At 38.4% G+C, this 20365-nt stretch overlaps 1 protein-coding gene across 6 annotated transcripts in view; it reads right to left on the reverse strand.

Moving 5' to 3' along the window:
• Window positions 1-263: 263 nt before the first annotated feature.
• Window positions 264-20365, reverse strand: part of LOC108696409 (NXPE family member 4) — a 35122-nt gene continuing 15020 nt past the window's right edge. For 4 of the 6 annotated variants that reach the window (XM_018225737.2, XM_018225739.2, XM_041569209.1 and 1 more), the window contains 5 exons: window positions 19371-19436; window positions 17614-18290; window positions 7800-7861; window positions 3601-3822; window positions 264-2150 (listed from right to left, as the gene is read on the reverse strand). In XM_018225737.2, the coding sequence (XP_018081226.1) occupies window positions 1615-2150; window positions 3601-3822; window positions 7800-7861; window positions 17614-18290; window positions 19371-19436 (1563 nt within the window). In that variant the 3' untranslated portion in view covers window positions 264-1614. The remainder of the gene's footprint in view (window positions 2151-3600; window positions 3823-7799; window positions 7862-17613; window positions 18291-19370; window positions 19437-20365) is intronic. The other 2 variants (XM_018225741.2, XM_041569210.1) reach the window with 1 other exon arrangement.

Raw genomic sequence — 20365 nt, forward strand, 5'->3', positions numbered from 1 at the left:
GATCATTTCTGCTCTGAGTCTGGGCTGAAATAAAGAGTGGGCGTGTCCGTTCATTGTCTCACAGGAAGTGGTCAAAGCACTGACTGGCAGGCTGAATTGCAGTTGTAGCAGCAAACCCCTCCCCTCCCACCCTCTGTCCTGTGTGTTCCCAGCCTGCACATAGCTGTCTTATGCTGCTGCCTGATCATTCACTTATAACAATATACCTTAAATGCTCAACATAAAGCAATAGATGTGACGTTTAATACAAACCGTAAAAAATGTAATATTAATGTTGCTTTATTTAAACTGTAACAATATGCTCCTGTGTTCTACAGCAAATAGGCATTATTCACAAATGTACATATGAAAGGGTTGGGGGGGAGGAAAATGAACAGGGCAGAGAGGGACAGAAAGGAGCGGTTCAGGGAAGGGAAAACAAGCAGTAAGGTTGATCCCATGTCTGCATGGAAGGACTGAGTGTGACATCACAAAAACGCCCACTCCCTCAGTGGCTGCTGTTCTGTGACTTAGGCAGAAGGTGCTGGTGGTTCCAGAGCCTGTGACTGGAAACTCCTGGACAGGAAGCTTGCAAAGTTAACTCCTGGACAGGAAGCTTGCAAAGGAAACTCTTGGACAGGAAGTTTGTAAAGGGGGTGGGCTGTGCACAGTTTTCAAGCTAATACAGACATTTTTGACCCAAAAGGGTTTCAAATAAAAACTATTTCTTCTATTCTACATAATTTTACATGTCGCATTGAAAATATGAAAAAATGCCAACTTTTTTTAAATTTTAATAACTTTTCAGCATACAGGATACAATGTTACTGACATAAGATTGAGGAGGATGTAGCTTCAGGTATAACCTGGTGAAGGAAACTTGGCGAAACTTAGTGAATTTGAGGGCTAACGATTGTCGACCTGAGCAAAAATTTGTTAGCGATGAACTCTTGTTCTTGTCCTCTATGCCTGTTAGTGAATTAGCGATGTCCCTGCGGATTGTATTTCTGGCGAATTTTTGCTAGTGACTTCGCCCTTTAGTAAATTTGCCTCCTAGTGTCCATAAGAGTATTGATCTTGCACCCTCTGATGTTAAAGGTACAAGTGCACTGTATATGGGACTTAAAGAGGCACAATTTACAGCCTTGCACCTGTACTACTGGTAAATGAACCCTTACGTATTAATTGCATTGAAATGTTTCTAGTACTGCTCTCATAGGATAGATATAGTTTCTTCTCAAGAAAATCAAACAGAGTAGCATAAATGTATATTTAATTTTACACCAAAATAGTGTAAAATTTGGCAGAATGTTTTAGCACATTTTTATAAAGCTAGACATCACATTTTCTGTAGGAATACATTCCACAAATAAAAGCTGTGGGTGTGTTGTTTCTAAAGGTGCATACACCAGAATTAGACAGGGATTTACACTTTAATTCACATGGCAAACTCATTAGTGATGTATGGAAACAAAGTCATATAAGTGAGTAGAGTTAGTAAAACTGCACGTCTACTAATTACTCTGGCAACTATTTAAACAAACCACTGGGTTGTTGGAGGTGTTTTGATCACTTCTAACAGTGCTGTCATAGTCCAAACTTGTTTGCATTATGAGAAGAGTTTTGACGGGTTAATTAACAGATGTAAGTCATAAATAAATCAATTTCATTCTGGATGTATTCTGGAGGGGGGTGAACTTCTTTTGCATCAAATGCATTTGTCATGTCCCATCCATTTACAAATCCAACATTTAGATCTTTAAATATAAGTTTAAATACAAAGTAGTGAACAAAACCATGGAAATCTGAATTTATTTCATAACTATTACTTATAGCCGAGAGGTTCTCTGTTTTTAATATAACCTTAGTTTCAGGGCTTCGTCGGAAAAGGCGCACTAATGCCCTTCGTATGTTGACGAGTCTTCTGATGTAGTGGTGAACTGGATAAGACCTAAAATGGCAACCTATATTAAGGACAATCACTGTTTTGTCATGTCCCCCAATCAAATCTATTTCTCGTGGAATGGTGCGCTCCTCTCTGAAAGATTGGTATGAACTGCTTATGAAGGGATTGGCATGTCTTTTCCAGCTTACTCTCATATTCCTCTTTAGGTCAATGCCCCAAATCTTTTGTGCCCAGCCACTTTCATAAAGGTTTAAAATCGTCATATCTAAAGAAAAAAGGGTAAAATAACAGATATTGACTGTGTATACAAATGGCAAAAAAACTACTTCCTGTCTCTGAGATAACATCAGATAATCAGTATATGCTTATATACAACATCACTACACTTTTAAAGGAAATACAGTTTATTCACACATGGCTTATCAGCAATGCATGTAGGTGCATGCTACACACCCTCTAAACTGCAAATTGTCTATGGGGGGGATCTTATATGGGCAGTATTTTAAAGGGACACAAAACAAATAAAAAGTTCTTGTGTGCATCAACCAGTAAACATAACCATTTGGGGAAGCTTATTTATCAAAATTCGAATTTGCGTAATTTTCTTCTGCTTTGAATAAACTCACATTTAAAAAAAAAACAAATGTTTTATGAAAATGTTCATAAGCATTTTAAAGTTCTTTCTATCAGATGTAACAAAAAAAATCATATCAAAAGCTAATGAGTTTGTATTTGAAAAAATCTTTAACATTTTCCTATTTAAAGAATAAATATATTCTATCCCCTCAACCCCTGAAGTCTGCCAAAATTCAGTTTAAACATTTTATGAATAGGGTCCATGATATTCAGTGTCGGACTGGCCCGGTGGGACACTGGGAAAAAACCCGGTGGGCCCAAACCCTTGTGAGCCAGACCCCCTCTCCTGACAGTTTTTCCAAAAAAAAAAAAAATTTTTTCTGGCGCATTGCAGCGCCGTTTGCGCATGTGCGCCATGCTTTGCCTGGGCAAGCGTGCCGATTGGAGCCTTCACGTCACAGTAGGGGGGCCGGAGGAGGGCTCTGGACAGCAGTCCCGGTAAGCCCCGGGCTCCCCAGTCTGATCCTGATGATATTTATTTGAGAAATCTGAAATATCAAAGTTACAATTTCAACTTTGCGACCATTTGCCTAAATTTAGTTACTAACCTTTGTGCTAACAAACATGTATGCACCTGTTAATGCAAATGGACTTTGCTGTTCTTTTTGCTTATGTGGACCACATCAAGTCACAGGTGGGGGCTGTATGTTGTATGTTTTAACTATAGAAGAAATAGCTAATATTCAGTTAATCTGGGTTAATTTAGATATAATGCTTGCTATATTATGAACTCTACTACGCCAAGGAAAGCAGTAGACAATAACGCCATTATAATTTATATTCCCAAAAATGAGTGCATTATATCGATTGTCAAATATTTAAATCTTTCATAATTACTTTGAGTATTTCCTTTTTCCTTGTAGTAATAAAACAGTCCCTTGTATTTGATCCCAACAAAGCTGCATGCAACTATATTGGTTTTAAAACAATCCCATGTGGTTTATTTAACATTTAAATGTTTTTTAGTAGACTTATGATATAAAGATCTGAATTATGGGAAAAACACTTTTTCGTAAAAACCCCATGTACTAAACATGGATAACAGATCCCATACCTGTAATTGTAAATGCAGCACTCACCATTCAGTTTACTTTGAAAATACAACATCCACTGACGCAGGGTTGAGTCTCCCAGTATGTATATAACCTTTCCTTGCATGCATGCATTAAGTTCTTCCAAGTTGTGGTTAGATTTCATGCTGCAAGCATGAGGTATCCAAACATTATTCATAAAATGTCCACTGGGATATTCTAGTTTCATTCCAATTCCACATTTTTCATGTTTTTTTCTGTCTGTATTATCTTGGAGAAAAAAAGATATTAAAGTAAATATTAAAAAGTTTATATATTTATTAAAGTAAAAGAGAGAAATAAAATACTGTACATAACATTTTGTATGAGCGTTATGCTTGACAGGTGAGTTTGTAAAAACATCAACCTTGACTAGCATTGACTACTCGACATTTTTTTTTAAAGTTCTCTAAATTTGAATTTCTATCATAAAATACAATTGGATTACCAATTTAAAACAAGAGGGAATTAAATAGTGAATAGATATATAGATATAAATAGATTCAAAAGATGATAAGGAAAAGAAAAGAGGAACAGGTGCTAGGAAGACGAATACATCAGGTTGGCATCCAACATGAAGAACCCTTTTAAAAGACAGGCTATATTCAGTCATAATAAACTTTTCTACTTGCTTTTATTCATTTGGAGGAGGAATGCCTTTATTTTGAGTGCCTGCTCCACAAGTTTTTTGGTTTGATCCACTCCCTTTGCTGAGGGCTCAGGGTGGTGCACCTTCCTCAGTGTGGTGAGTTATTACTTATTTGGGACCTTTGATCCATTTATTTTAACCCCTGTTAAAAGTCCTTTTAGAGCAGTGCCAGTAGGTTGGAACCTGCATATGGTAACAGACAATTTCTGTTTCTAGTTTACCGATGGGTGAGAGAACAGAAAGAACTGACCCATAATGTTGCACCACCCCATCCCACAATCCAATAACTCAGTGTGGCTGAATTATCAACACTGGGCAAATTTGCCCATGGGCTGTTACCTATAGCAACCAATCAGTGATTAGCTTTATAAAGCCAGCTGCAAGAAGAACAATGAATGCAGCAATCTGATTGGTTGCTATAGGTAACAGCCCATGGGCAAATTTGCCCAGTGTTAATAAATGAGCCCCAGAGAATACAAAAATAAAACATAATTTTATGGTGGTGCAACATTATGGATCAGTTCTTTCTGTTCTCTCACCTATGACTTACACATCAGACCCTGCGCACCATCCACTGTTTCTCTAAGTGATGTTTGGTGCTCCCTACTCTATTCTGCCTTTATATTATAGTTTACCGAGGGACAGTGCATGTGGGAGGGAGGTACATGTGCAAATTCAGGCATTGATTCTCAGGCTGTGGGAGTCCTCACCCTTAGTTTTGGAATTTCCAATGTGCAAAAGGGAATTTGTATTTCCCTAAACTTTAGTGAAGGGTCTTTACACAACCTTTTATGCTTGTCCAAACTGAATGTTTTTACCCATATGTAATAACAATTTTATGATTATGTACAGTACTGTTCATAAATGGATCAGAAGGGTGGTTGTATGCAATATAAACTTTTTAGATGAAAAATGCCATTGTTCTTATATATACAATGAGAGCTACTGATTTGTTACCTTTGCCCTTATTTGCAAAATATAGTGTACCACTTGCTACACTATAACACCAAACTAAATCAAGCCCTGTTAATAGGGTAGCATTGCAGCCCTCTGTCTTTGCTGTGTACTTTATTCAGAATGATGGGTACAAACGGACTGTAAAAATGTTATGTGATTTATTCTCCAGTAAGGACAGAACTGGCCTGTGCCTCCTGTTGCTGCCGTCTGCTTCCTGTGCTAGATGAGGACATATTATAACCTTTAGGGATGTAGCGAACGTCGGAAAAAAAGTTCGCGAACATATTCGCGAACTTGCGCAAAAATGTGAGCGGTTCGCGAACGGTTCGCGAACCCCATAGACTTCAATGGGAAGGCGAACTTTAACATCTAAAAAAAAAATTTCTGGCCAGAAAAATGATTTTAAAGTTGTTTAAAGGGTGCAACGACCTGGACAGTGGCATGCCAGAGGGGGATCAAGGGCAAAAATGTATCTGAAAAATCTGCCTGTGTGTGCTTGGAAGAGATAGTGTAGGGGGAGAGCTGTTAGTGATTTCAGGGACAGATGATAGTAAGTTTGCTGGCTAGTAATCTGCTTGATACTGCTCTGTATTGGAGGGACAGAAGTCTGCAGGGATTTGAGGGACATTTTAGCTTAGGTAGCTTTGCTGGCTAGTAATCTACTGTTCTCTTTAAACAACTGCCATACGTTGACCTTGTAGGCATTGTTTGCCCAGTTTTTTTGGACGCAGCCACTGAAGCACAGTTGCCAGAAAAAATATGCCATATAAATGCTGAAAATAGTAATTTTTCGCCATACGTTGACCTTGTAGACATTGTTTGCCCAGTTTTTTTTGGTTGCAGCCACTGAAGCACAGTTGCCAGAAAAAATATGCCATATAAATGCTGAAAATAGTCATTTTTTGCCATACGTTAACCTTGTAGGCATTGTTTGCCCAGTTTTTTTTGGTCGCAGCCACTGAAGCACAGTTGCCAGAAAAAATATGCCATATAAATGCTGAAAATAGTCATTTTTTGCCATATACGTTGAGTCAACGTATGGCAAAAAATGACTATTTTCAGCATTTATATGGCATATTTTTTCTGGCCTCTGTGCTTCAGTGGCTGCGGCCAAAAAAACTGGGCAAACAATGCCTACAAGGTCAACGTATACACTACTACAGCGGTGGATACGGATTACGTAAAATATATTATGGCTGCTTGAAAAAAGTCACTCCGGTGTTTTTTCTGGAGACGGTAATATTATGGATATTTAGACAGAATGTGAACAAGGTCACACAGCTAGATGGCAGTTGGTTGAATAACACACTGGGCAAAAAATGCCTACAGGGCAAATAATGCCTAAAAGGTCAACTTATACACTACTACAGCGGTAGTAAAATAAAAAAAAGTAAAATAAAAAAAAAATGAATATTAAAAAAAAAAATTAAAGTTGGTGCTGCTGAACTACTAGGAGCAGCAGATTAGCACACCAGTCCCACTCCCCAACACTGCTAGACTAATAGCACTGGGCTCTTATAGTAGTAGTAGTAGTAGTAGTAAAACAACAAAAAAATAAATAAAAGCAGTCCTTACAAGGACTACTGTTATTGCAGCAGTCAGCAGATGAGATCAGAAGCAGGACAGCTGCCCACAGCAGCTACATACAGAGCACTGCAGTAGAAGGTAGATTACTAGCCAGCAAAGCTACCTAAGCTTAAATGTCCCTCAAACCCCTGCAGACTTCTGTCCCTCCAATAACAGAGCAGTATCAAAACGATTACTAGCCAGCAAACTTTCAACTGTCCCTGAAATCACTAACAGGCAGCAGCTCTCTCCCTACACTATCTCTTCAGCACACACAGGCAGAGTGAAAAAACGCTGCAGGGCTTCGGTTTTTATAGGGAAGGGGAGTGGTCCAGGGGAGAGCTTCCTGATTGGCTGCCATGTACCTGCTGGTCTGGGGTGAGAGGGCAAAAAAAAGCGCCAACAATGGCGAACCCAAAATGGCGAACGTCGCGCGACGTTCGCGAACTTCCGGCGAGCGCGAACACCCGATGTTCGCGCGAACAAGTTCGCCGGCGAACAGTTCGCGACATCTCTAATAACCTTCAATGCAGTTCTGTGGTAATATAAAAAAGCAAGCAATTACCTCTAATTGAATTTGACAGCTCTAACTAGATTAATCTAATTATATAAATTAAACTAATTGTTATTATGTTTATTATATAAATACTGATTCTAATACCTGGAAACCCGTTATTCAAAATGATATGAATGACGCCATTTTAAAAAGTGTGTTGCTTAAATCATCAGTTAATTATTCTTCTGAAATTTACTGTTCTTCTCTGACAATAGGCCAGTGCTTTGTTAGCTGCTATAAACCTATTTTGAGGGAATTTTGTTTCAGAATGAGTCACCTGTAATTACTATTGTAGGAAGAATGTTACATTAATAAAGGGATCATAGGCACCCACAATAAACAGCAAGCAATCCCAATTTTTGTTTCCTGCCCATGTGTTAAGAGTTTCATAAAGTTTTTATAAAAATAGCATTTTTTCAAACTAGTTTATTTTTTATGAAAATACTTTTAGGCATGTGTTTTCAAACATCATATACTTACTATTACAACTGGTTACAATAACAGGCTGGAAGTCTTTTGGTATTTCCACTCTGAGGCTGGACCTTTAAACAAGAAAAGATGTGTTACACTGGACTCTTACACACCAGGCCTGGCCTTCACTATGTGGAAGTAGTGAAGTAAGGATGTAGTGCAACTACAACTCCCAAATGCTACTGTGCATAAAAGACAAAATATAAGGTTTACTACTAACAATCCACAGAGGCCCCAGCTGATAATCATGACATGATTACATGTCCCTCAGAGACAGCACAGTGGCGAGGCATTAGATACAACCTCAGGATCTCAGCACAATGACCCGGACAGTGGATCAGGGAACTCACTAGCCCTAATTCTGTATTAGGCTGTGTCCTTAAAGTAGAGGCCAGTCTTGTCTGAGGAGAGAGCTACCACCTAGTTGGAGCCAGGCTGCTCTTGCTAACTTTGCCTATGTATGTTCCTCTCCTAGAGAGTACTTTTACAGGTAGAAACCTATCTCTAGCTGGCCTGCTTCCTGACTCTCTAGAGGAACTGGTCCCTCTAGAGTAGAATGGCTTTACTGGGCCTTGTTGTACCCAGGCTCCCTGGAAACATCCAGATGGGTCAGACACCAGAAGCCAAAGAGGAAGATCCACCCTTTCTCACTCACTATACCAAAGTATGACAGGAAGTGGTCACAGCACCTATTGGCCAATACCACAACTATGCAAATTACAACTAGCTACATGGGCATCTGCCCAGCAACTAGGGAGATCAAGACGTGTAGGGATTTAAAGCCATAGGGGCACATTAACCCTATGAGTCCCTACACATGCTTCTTTGATACTCTATTCATTTAAATAGCCACTAATGTCTTACACATATTGATATTATATATTCTTTACTAATATTTCATTGAAACAAATCTTTTTACCAATATAGCCTCTAGCCCCAGGCGAAAGTTTTCCATCTTGTGAACCTTTGAAGATGAATAAACTATAATAAGAGATATTTATATTGCTGCTCCTCACCATTGGACACTGTGATAAACTTAACTAACAATATGAATTGTTATGGCTGCTAGTTGGACAGGGCCTTGTAATATTGCCAAACTAGATGTGTCCTCCAAATCCAAATAACAATATGAAAAAGACGAATTAGGAGCAAGCAAACATATTTATGAAATGCACATTTCACATTGTATTAATGTCCCTACACAGTTTATTTCATTGTGAACTTTAATTGAGCATTTCACATTGCTAAAAAGCTGTGTAATTTTTTGGGCACAAAGTAACTGCTTTTTCAGTAGGATATTTATTACATTCACTTCACACTAGTGTAAGCGACAAAGAGCACGATCTTTTGGCAGTTGAGTTGCAATGTGTTTGCAAAGCTTATCTTAACTATGCACAAAAGAAAAAAAGTATTTGTGCAGAGGAAACATTTTTCACAGTAAACATTTTTTTTCCGCTAATTTTTTACAAATGCTTACTACATATTGGATTTTATCTCGTTCAGTGCAGAAAAGTGGATGGTGGTATTTCATCTTAACCTGTTGCAAAACAGTCTGATTGTTTAATCTTTACAATGCAATAAAGGAACATATCAGTGCTAAATATCATATAAAATGTTACTTGAATCAAAAAGTTATAACCAGAGGTAGAATGTAGAAAGAAACACATATTCTATTCACTTATATCTAGCTACTGATCAATCTAAAAAGATCAAACCTTCTTCTTTTGCTTTTTTTTTCATTTCTTCTGCCCATCTGCAAGCATACATGTTTAAATGATAAATGATATATACTTTATTCTACAATATTTATATTATTTGAGGAATATAGGTTTAGAGAGGTGTTTATGCGGTTCAATGTTTGTTTTTCTGATTATCGCTACCAAAACAGGTTGTGGCCATTGGTTTACCTATAGAGGATGCAGACCCAGCAGTCACAGGGGGCCTGGAAGACAGGGGGGCTCAGGCCGCAGGGTCCACTTACTCCTTAGCCACATTTTTGTAACAAATAATTTGCACACCCACTGTAAACTATCAACAGCAGGCACGTATGAGTGGTTGGGGCAGTGGCTAAGTGGCAGCGTGCTGGGGCCCTCCACCACTGGTTGTGGCCACATATGAGCTCCCTCTATATGCACAATTTAGGCATGGAAAATGATTTTAATTATTTAAAAAAATTTAGAGGTTAATGTGGTTGTCATAGTGGCAGGCAGGATGTGAAGTCAAACTTCTAGCATCCTAGGTTTCTTCTTCTTCCCACATATGTAAAATATGTTAGTGTCAGGTGATTTCTAGTGATGGGCGAATTTATTCGCCAGGCGCGAATTCGCGGCAAATTTGCGTGATTCGCCACCCGCGAAAATTCGCGGCAAAAATTTGCGGCAAAAATTCGCCGGCGTCAAAAAAAATTTTTCGCTGTCAAAAAATTGTTTTCATCATCAAAAACGAGATGCTGGCGCCGTTTTGTGAATTTTTCGCCGTTTCGCAAATTTTTCAGCGAAGCGAAACGGCGCAAATTTGCCCATCACTAGTTATTTCTGAAGATTTACTTTGAAGCAGTATGGCTATTTTTTCCTGTAGATACCATACCTAGATACATGTAGATTGTTTCTTAATAATTGTAGCTATAAAAAATATAGATATGTTTGGGAGGCATATTTATCAAAAATGTAATTAGAGCATTTTAGTTAAACTCAAATGTGAGATTATTTAAAAAAAAAACTCAAATCTTAAAAACTCACATAAATGGCCATATTCAATTAGATGAGAAAAGCATACCGCCTAATTCAATTTCAGATTTCCCATAAAGCCAGATGCATTTCAATAAGAAACAATATATATATATATATATATATATATATATATATATATATATATATATATATATATATATATATATATATATATAGATATAGATATATATATATATATATAGATATAGATATATATATATATATATATAGATATATATATATATATATATATATATATATATATATATATATATATATATATATATATATATATATATATATATATATATATATATATATATATATTTGAGTCTATGGGGACACAACTGAAACAAAGATAGTAAGAAAATGTTATTCTCCTCATATTGAATCTTGCCAAAAAGTTTTTACGTGATAAACCATAAAATAAACTTTGGAATGAATTTGGAATTAAATCTGGCCCAAATTACCACTGGTAGCATTAAATGGGGGAAAATATATATCTTTTGGTAAAATTACTTAAGGGCCCAGTTTTTAAACCACAATTTTTTTTGTAAAGAATTTTAGGTTTTTTCACTGAAAAATAAAAACGAAAGAAACTTTAGAGATTTATCATACCCCACAGCTGCTATAATACGAATCCGAAAAGACGCCATCACAAAACCTGTCAAGGTCATGTAGAAGTCAATTGAAGATGTACCTGAAGTTGTTTCTTGACATTGTAAACTGCCCTTGATAATCAGAAAAAGTCAGGGTTTTCATCCGATAATCCAGAAAAGTTAATTTTTTGCAGCGAAAATTCGATAAAACCAAGTTTTGGAGAGTCAAACATAAGATATGAATTCCCTCTCGAGTTAGTTACTCCGATTTTTATTGAGACAAATTGCAGATAAATGCGTTATATTCATAGAAGGGTCTTAGATCAATGTTGTTTTCATAAAAAATGGAGATAAATTTGAGTTTTAGTAAATCAGCCCCATAGGGGCAAATTCACTAACCTCCGAATATTCGCCAGTGAAGGCTTTGCTCACAGTGCAACACTTCTCCATTACTCCATTACTGCGCCAAGCGAAATGAAGTTGCACTAGCATTGGCTAATTTGCATACGGCGGGAAGTTAAAGTTGAATGGACGTATATGTTGCAGCAAATACATTACACTACACAAGCCCAGGGAACCTTAATGAAATAAAATAAAGTTGTTATTTTGCCCTACACATGAGCTGAGTATATAGTTTATGTGCCATATGTTAGAAAATTTAGGGGGGAAGCCGGTTACCCCAAAAACATTTTACACTATTTTTCAGCCCATCACCCTGAAAAAGGAAAAGACACTAGTGTTTTTTGGGACTTAGAAAAGAACTCCTGTCTACTCTATTGCACTTAGCCTGGTCTGAGGTGGCAAAGGCAAGTCTGGCACAAGAGGTAACGTTCAGTAAAATCCGCATCTTAGTGAATTTGCGTCGTTCTGTCCATTCGCCAGAGAGCAAATTCGCCAGGTGTGAGGGAGCAAAGTACCACTAGAGTCTATCTCCTTCGCTAGTGAAGTTATGTCAGCGACCGAAATGACGTCATGCTGGTGAATTTTTGCCCGCGTTAGTCACTTCGCCCTTTAGTAAATTTGTCCCATAGAGTCATGTAGGGTTAATGCTCCCCTATGGCTTCAAATCCATAGGCTTCCTGATTCCCTTAGGCAGAAGGAAATGTATCTAGTGTGCCTTATAAGCATAATGCACAAAGTATATTATTGGATAACAGATTGATGACCACTTTATGACATACTACAGTATATTATAGTGTTTGGCAAGGGGTAAAGTAAAGTAGAGGCCTTGAGGGTGGTGAAGTGGGGGAGCAATGACCCTGTGAATGAGATGTAGTCTGGATGGTAGTTTTCTGTAATAGAACCTTCTAGGAAAGTAAGGCAAACTAATAAGAATTTAGGTTATAGTCAATGTCCCAATATCCTGAGGGTACATTTAGAAACCTGTAAGCTATTGCCACAGAGATGTCACATGATACTGGCTCTGAATTGCTGTGCTGCGGCTGATACATATTTGGTATAGTAGTGAGAGAGCTGTAGTTGCTGAACACCCTCACCTTCCTCTTCCACATAGCAAAGGCTCATTCTGGGTAAGAAAGTGCAGTGTAAGCCAATTTTCTACTGGTACTCGTCTGGGAAGGCATTTCTTAAAGGGGTGGTTCACCTTTTAAGTTAACTTTTAGTATGTCATAGAGCTGTCAATTATAAGCAACTTTTCAATTGGTCTTCATTTATTTTGTATAGTTTTTTAATTATTTCCACTTTCTTCTGACTCTTTCCTGGTTTGAAATGGGGGTCAGTGACCCCATCTAAAACAAATACTCTGTAAGGCAACATATTTATTGTTATTTTATTGATACTTTTTATTACTTATCTTTTTATTCGGGCCTCTCCTATTCATAAATAAGTGCATGTTTGCTAGGGTAATTTGGACACTAGCAACCAGATTGGTGAACTTGCAAACTGGAGAGCTGCTGGATAAAAAGCTAAATAACTCATAAACCACAAATAATAAAAAACGAGTTGTCTTAGAATATCACATCATACTTAAAGATCATTTAAGGGCACACAGGCAGATTTGGCGAGATTATATCTCCTCTTCTTCGGGGCAACTAATCTCTAATCTAGGACTAAACTGCCTCCTCTGCCTTCCCACCAGCTAAAATGAAAATCACCGGCGGGATGGCACATGGAGCGATTCGTTTTCCAAAGGTACCCCGAAGATGCCTCACGAGCAAACTTCAGGCGACTTCGGAAAACGAATCGCTCGAAATGAAAATTATACATATATTTGTCACAACGAGACTTCAGTTAAAGTCAATCAAGTGGAGCGCTCACCTCCCTAATACACACTTTTTGTAGTGCCAGGTGCTGTACTGTGAGACCCACTCCTGTCGCTGGGTCAAATCGATATCCAAAAGAAAGCCAGCAGCACACTGAGTCAGGTTGCAGTTGTGTTCAAAAAGAATTATTTTATTAAGCCCATATGCAAAAGGCAACGTTTCGAGCCTACTAGGCCCTTTCTCAAGCCCTGTGTTACACCATACAATGCTCTTTTAAAGTGAGGAAGGGGGTGTGACTACATGTCCAGCCCCCTTTCCAGTGACATCACCATTATTGTATACAAAACATTAAGTCTTATCCAGTCTGAAATCCGGTTGTGAAATAGTGATTAGTTCAAAAAGTGTCTCCAAACAAAAAAAAGTAAATAGGATAAGTAAAAGTCTCAAAAGGGAGAAGAAAAAGTCTCAAAAAGAGTCCAAGAATAAAAACCGTTGTAGAAAAGAATCCGTTGTGTCTCAAATCTTGTCCTTTGTATCAAACAATTGCAACATAATTGGCAAAGAAAAGTTTCCAAGGTCAACAAAACCCATTCATAATGAGAACTGCCACATAATTTGTTATTTTGCTATTTCTGCAATATCATTAGGATTTAACATGTTAATTTAACACATTGTGATCTAACATACCTGAGACGCCAATATGACTCACTCTGCATATCGTACTCAGCACTTTTTCTGAGACACCTTATGATATGCAAGATATGTTGTCAGCACTCAGGGTGTTCTATGTAGATCCTTAATAGCCTAAAATGAAAAGAAGCAATGTTAATTTAAATACAAAACATCGAGGTATGTAACATCTATGCATATATACACACACACACAGGATAATAGTATTCACCTCAAAAAATAAGATACACAAGAATCTTGAGAACCCAAGATACACAAGAATCTTGAGAACCCAAGATACACAAGAATCTTGAGAAACCCCCAGGCAGACCAATAGTGGCGGGCACAGATTCTGTGCTAAGTCCACTTGCCATTTTTTTGGATAAGGTGTTACAACCCCTGGTACAAAGCACCAGATCTTTTGTTAAGGATACCACACACCTATTAAATATCCTTAAGACGATACGACTCCCTAAGCGTGATATATGGCTAACAAGTTTTGATGTTATCAGCCTATATACATCCATATCACATGAATCAGGCATACGAGCTACACGACATCATTTGGACAAAACGGGATATACCCAAATACACAAGAACTTCTTATTAGACCTGCTTGAGATTGTACTACATCAGAACTATTTTCTGTTTCGTGATTGTTACTACATACAACAGAGGGGTACCGCCATGGGTAGTAATGTAGCGCCAACATATGTGAATCTCTATATGGCCTTTTTGGAAGAGACCATGATATACGATAACCCCCTTTTTCGTGAGCATTGTATTTTATACATACGCTACATAGACGACCTACTGGTTCTCTGGGATGGCACAATGGACAGCCTAGTTGAATTTCACACATTACTGAATGGCATGGAAGAGACACTGAAATTCACTAATGTCTGTGATAGGGTTACCATCAATTTTCTTGATGTCCAGCTTACAAGGGTTGGTATAGGGCTGAAGACAGACCTGTTTAGGAAAACGACTGACAAGAACAGCCTACTCCATTATACCAGTTTTCACCCTAAACCCCTAAGAGATTCGTTACCCCTGAGCCAGTATACAAGGCTGAAACGCATAGTCAGTGGTGACAGCGAGCTACAAAAAGAAAAAAGTGAAATGACTTCCCGGTTCATGGAGAGGGGTTACCCCTGTGATATACTAGATATGAATGAACAAAAGGTACAGAACAGGAGCAGAGAGGATTTACTCTGCCCTGTAAAAAGGGATACACAGAAAAGTGACAGGCTGATGTTTGTAAGCAAATATACTACTGCCAGCAGGCATGTGGGCAATATTATTCGCCGACATTGGCATATACTGCAGTCATGTCACCAGGACATACCCTCTTTTCAACAACCACCCATGCTAGCATATAGACGGGGGAGAAATCTTAGGGACCAATTGGTTAAGGCCGACATCGGTGGTAGAGGCCCCTCGAAACAGCTATTTTTACAAAACCCTAAGTTTGGGACTTTCCCTTGCCTACATTGCACTCAATGTAATTCAGTGACCAAGGGGAATATCTTTTATCACCCACATAGAGGCAACAAATACGAGATTAAGAAATACTTCACATGCGAATCATCATTTGTGATTTATCTGTTGAAATGCCCCTGCGGTCTGCTTTATGTGGGCGAAACCACACAGAAAGTACGGGATCGTATCTCGAAACACAAGTCCACAATACATGGGGATTAACTGCACTACCAGTCCCGGCGCATTTTCACTCTGCACGACACTCTATCAGTCAGCTCAAATTCCAGGTTATTGACACTGTAGAGACACCCAGGAGAGGTGGTAATAGATTACTGATGTTGAAAAAACTTGAAATGATGTGGATTCACAGATTGGACACTATCTGGCCCCGTGGTTTGAATAGGGAATACACCCCAGCCAATTTTATTTTTTGAGGTGAATACTATTATCCTGTGTGTGTGTATATATGCATAGATGTTACATACCTCGATGTTTTGTATTTAAATTAACATTGCTTCTTTTCATTTTAGGCTATTAAGGATCTACATAGAACACCCTGAGTGCTGACAACATATCTTGCATATCATAAGGTGTCTCAGAAAAAGTGCTGAGTACGATATGCAGAGTGAGTCACATTGGCGTCTCAGGTATGTTAGATCACAATGTGTTAAATGAACATGTTAAATCCTAATGATATTGCAGAAATAGCAAAATAACAAATTATGTGGCAGTTCTCATTATGAACGGGTTTTGTTGACCTTGGAAACTTTTCTTTGCCAATTATGTTGCAATTGTTTGATACAAAGGACAAGATTTGAGACACAACGGATTCTTTTCTACAACGGTTTTTATTCTTGGACTCTTTTTGAGACTTTTTCTTCTCCCTTTTGAGACTTTTACTTATCCTATTTACTTTTTTTTTGTTTGGAGACACTTTTTGAACTAATCACTATTTCACAACCGGATTTCAGACTGGATAAGACTTAATGTTTTTGTATACAATAATGGTGATGTCACTGGAAAGGGGGCTGGACATGTAGTCACACCCCCTTCCTCACTTTAAAAGAGCATTGTATGGTGTAACACAGGGCTTGAGAAAGGGCCTAGTAGGCTCGAAACGTTGCCTTTTGCATATGGGCTTAATAAAATAATTCTTTTTGAACACAACTGCAACCTGACTCAGTGTGCTGCTGGCTTTCTTTTGAACGAGACTTCAGTTGTGATATTTATATTTTAATTTGTACGTCTTTCTATCCAGAACTTCTCCTATTAATTTTACATTACATATTCCTAGCTGCTACCTGGTATGACTTGACAGCAATTTAAATTCCAACACTGAGGAGCTACACAACAAAATACCTCAAATAATTTAAAACAAGCACAACAAAGAAAATTATACATTTTCTTGGAATACAACTGTCTATGGCATTCTAAAAGTTAAGTTCTAAGGGGAGGGGAACCACCCCTACAAAGTCTGAATTGAATATGATAGATATACAAATTCTAGCCTTGTGTTCAATACATGTAAAAAATTACACCTAAACTCTGTGAAATTCGCACTTCGACATCTGTGATTCTTTTTGCTAAAGTGCAGCAAAAATTTGCAGCGACAGAAAATTTGCAAAGACAAAATTGTCACTGAGACAAAAAAGTCACCATAAGAAAAATCCCCCGTTGTCTTTAATGCATTTGGACAAAAAAGTCGCTAAGACAAAAAAGTCACCACAACGTCCACTGACTTTTGCATTGAATTTGGAGTGAGAAATTTTTTTTGTGCGCATAAAAGAAATTGTCGCAAGTAAAACATATTTTGACGCCATATTGACTTCAATAATCTTCAAATGTTTCGCTGTTTCATGAATTTTTCCAAATCTTTGCAAATTCTTCAGAAAAAAAAAAAGCGAAACGGGACAGATTTGCTCTTAACTATCCATAATATCACAAGCACTAAGGTAAAAGAAATGCAACATCATATACACAGTTTTATGAAAAGAGAAACCACCAGTCAAGAGAATAGGCCCTCCCTGGCTGATTTAGCTACTCCTTATGGAACTTTAGGAAATGATAATACATTTTGGTTTAATACTAAAGACAAAAAATGATCAAGAAGTTGTTGACTTACTTGTCAAACAGGGTAGCTTCAAGCTCTGTCAGTTTTGAACGACCAGAGGTCCAGCTTTTTGTCTCTGTAAGCATGTCACATTCATAGCTCGGAGGCTTCATACAGTAAAAATATTCTTCATCTCTCTCATCATTATATTCACACAATTCCTCAGATTTATTGAGGTCAAATCCACACTTGGTTTCAGTTTGCTGATTTTGATTTGTAAATTTGCCACTGTAATCTACATAACCATACCACGAGTTTCGTGTATTCCAAAGTACTGAAACTGCTTCACTTGGGTGTTTGAGAAGAATAGACAAATCAATTTTACCTTCCCAATAGAGTGTGAAATGAACATGGTAAGTTCCATTGTGAAAATCTTCAATCTTCCCACTTGCTCCTGCATTAAGTTCTTTTGTAGAGATTCTTGCTCTTAGGTAGTCTCCTCCGTATGTTTTTCTGTTACCCAAATAGTCAAACACGTCGACTTGTACAACCAAATTGTCTCCAACACAGTAACTGGTTTTAGGATTTACAATGGTGGCTTTGCTTTTTTCGGCACAGGTGGTGTTGTCCTTATGCAATAATTCAACCTTTGTTATCATGCTCTCTATTTGGTTTACGATTTCATCAACCTCCCTCTGGATTTGCGAAGCAATTTTTGGATTTTCTGTTGGGATCTTGAAGTTCATTGTCTTTCAGAAAGAAAGTAGAATTGTCATTGTTTTGAGTGTTTATATGAAACCAACTTAAATATTATATTAAATCAAGATCACTAATTTATACTTTACCCTGACATCAAATTGATGCCAGGGTAAGGTATAAATCAGTGATGTTGATGATGAATAAGTTGAATAAAATATGAAATCGAATAATTGATTTTCCGGGTTTTCTTGATTTTCAACTGATTGGTGTCTATGTAACACCTTAACACCTTAACAATTAGAAGCAAGGCTTAAAAATCAAGAAATTTCTTAAAATCAATTATTTGCCTTGATATTGTATCCAGCTTATTCTCCTATGTCTCTTTATTCCCTCCCCCCCCAAATATCAATGCACTGAGTGTCTCTCAAATTCAACATATTCCTGCCGCCAGCTAGGTGCCATATGCAAATGCCACAACCCATCTTGCTTTGGTCCACAAAGAACCACACTAATAGCTCAGGCCATCATCACCTCATGGGGGACAGGGTTTAAAATTTATTTGGTTGCAAACTATCAGAAAATGGTTATTGTGAGAGACTAGGGGGCAAATTCACTAAGATTCGTAGTTGCGCCAGGCGCAACTTCGCTGCGCTTCGCAGCACTTCGCCAGGCGTAGTTTCGCCAGCGCTCCGCAAATTCACTAAAATCCGAAGTTGCGCACAGGGGTAGCGTAAGGTTGCGAAGTTGCGCTAGCGTTGATTCGCTAAGTGAAGCGAAGTTACGCTAGCGAAGGTTAATTTGCATACGGCGCCAAATTCAAATTTCAATGGAGGAATACGTATCAGCACTACAAATGCCTAGAAAACCTTCAAAACATCAAATAAAAATTTTATTTTGCCCTACACATGTGCCCACTGTATAGATGAGTTGCCATGAGTCAGGAAATGTAGGGGGGAAGGAGGGGAGCCCTAAAAAAAATGTCGATCTTTTTCAGCCTATCACCCATAATGTAGAAAACACGCCAGCGTTTTTTGGGACTTAGAAAATGTTTTGACTTTTTTTGAAGCAATCCCTATTTCAAATGTATGAAAAGGGAGGAATCTGTTTCCAATTATATATTATATACTAACCATGTTAGTTCTTTGTGCTTCAGGTTCCTTTTCACTCAACATAATTAGTTTCTTTGGTGCCATAATCTAAAAAATTGAAAGAGTATATAATATGAACAACAAGACAGAGAACAAGAGCCTCTCTTCCCCCAGCATTTCTCTCTCCAAGCAGTCTCTCCCCCCCACAGCAGTCTCTCTCCCCCCACAGCAGTCTCTCTCCCCCCACAGCAGTCTCCCTCTCACCCCAGTCTCTCTCCCAGCAGCCTCTCTCCCTCTACAACAGCCTCTCTCCCCCCCACAACAGTCTCTCTCCCCCCACAGCATTCTCTCTCCTCCCACAGCAGCCTCTCTCCCCCCCCCTAGCATTTCTCTCTCCCAACAGTCTCTCCCCCCCACAGCATTTCTCTCTCACGCAGTCTCTCTCCCAAAAGTCTCCCTATTCCCACAGCAGTCTCTCCCCCAGCAGTCTCTCTCCCCCACAGCATTTCTCTCTCACCCAGTGGGACATTAACTAAGATTCGTAGTTGCGCTTGCGTCCGCTTCGCCGCACTTCACCAGGCGTATTTTCGCTAGCGCTCCGCAAATTCACTAAAATCCGAAGTTGGCTCAGGGGTAGCGTAAGGTTGCGAAGTTGCGCTAGCGTTAATTTGCCAAGCTAAGCGAAGTTACGCTAGCGATGGTTAATTTGCATATGGCGCCAAATTCAATTTCCAATGGAAGCATTCGTAGCAGAACTACACAAGCCTGGGAAAGCTTCAAAACAGCAAATAAAATTTTTATTTTGCCCTACACATATGCCCACTGTGTAGTTAAGTTGCCATTAGTTAGGAAATGTAGGAGGGAAGGAGGGGAGCCCCAAAAATTTTTTTGATCGTTTTCAGCCTATCACCCATAATATAGAAAAAACACCAGCATTTTTTGGGACTTAGAAAGAATTGTAACTTTTTTTGAAGCAATCCCTATCTACTCTATTGCGCTTCGCCTGGTCTGAGGTGGCGAAGGAAGTCTAGCGTAAA

Source organism: Xenopus laevis, chromosome 7L (genome assembly GCF_017654675.1).
Source record: "Xenopus laevis strain J_2021 chromosome 7L, Xenopus_laevis_v10.1, whole genome shotgun sequence".
In the NCBI taxonomy this organism is placed as follows: Eukaryota; Metazoa; Chordata; class Amphibia; order Anura; family Pipidae; genus Xenopus; species Xenopus laevis.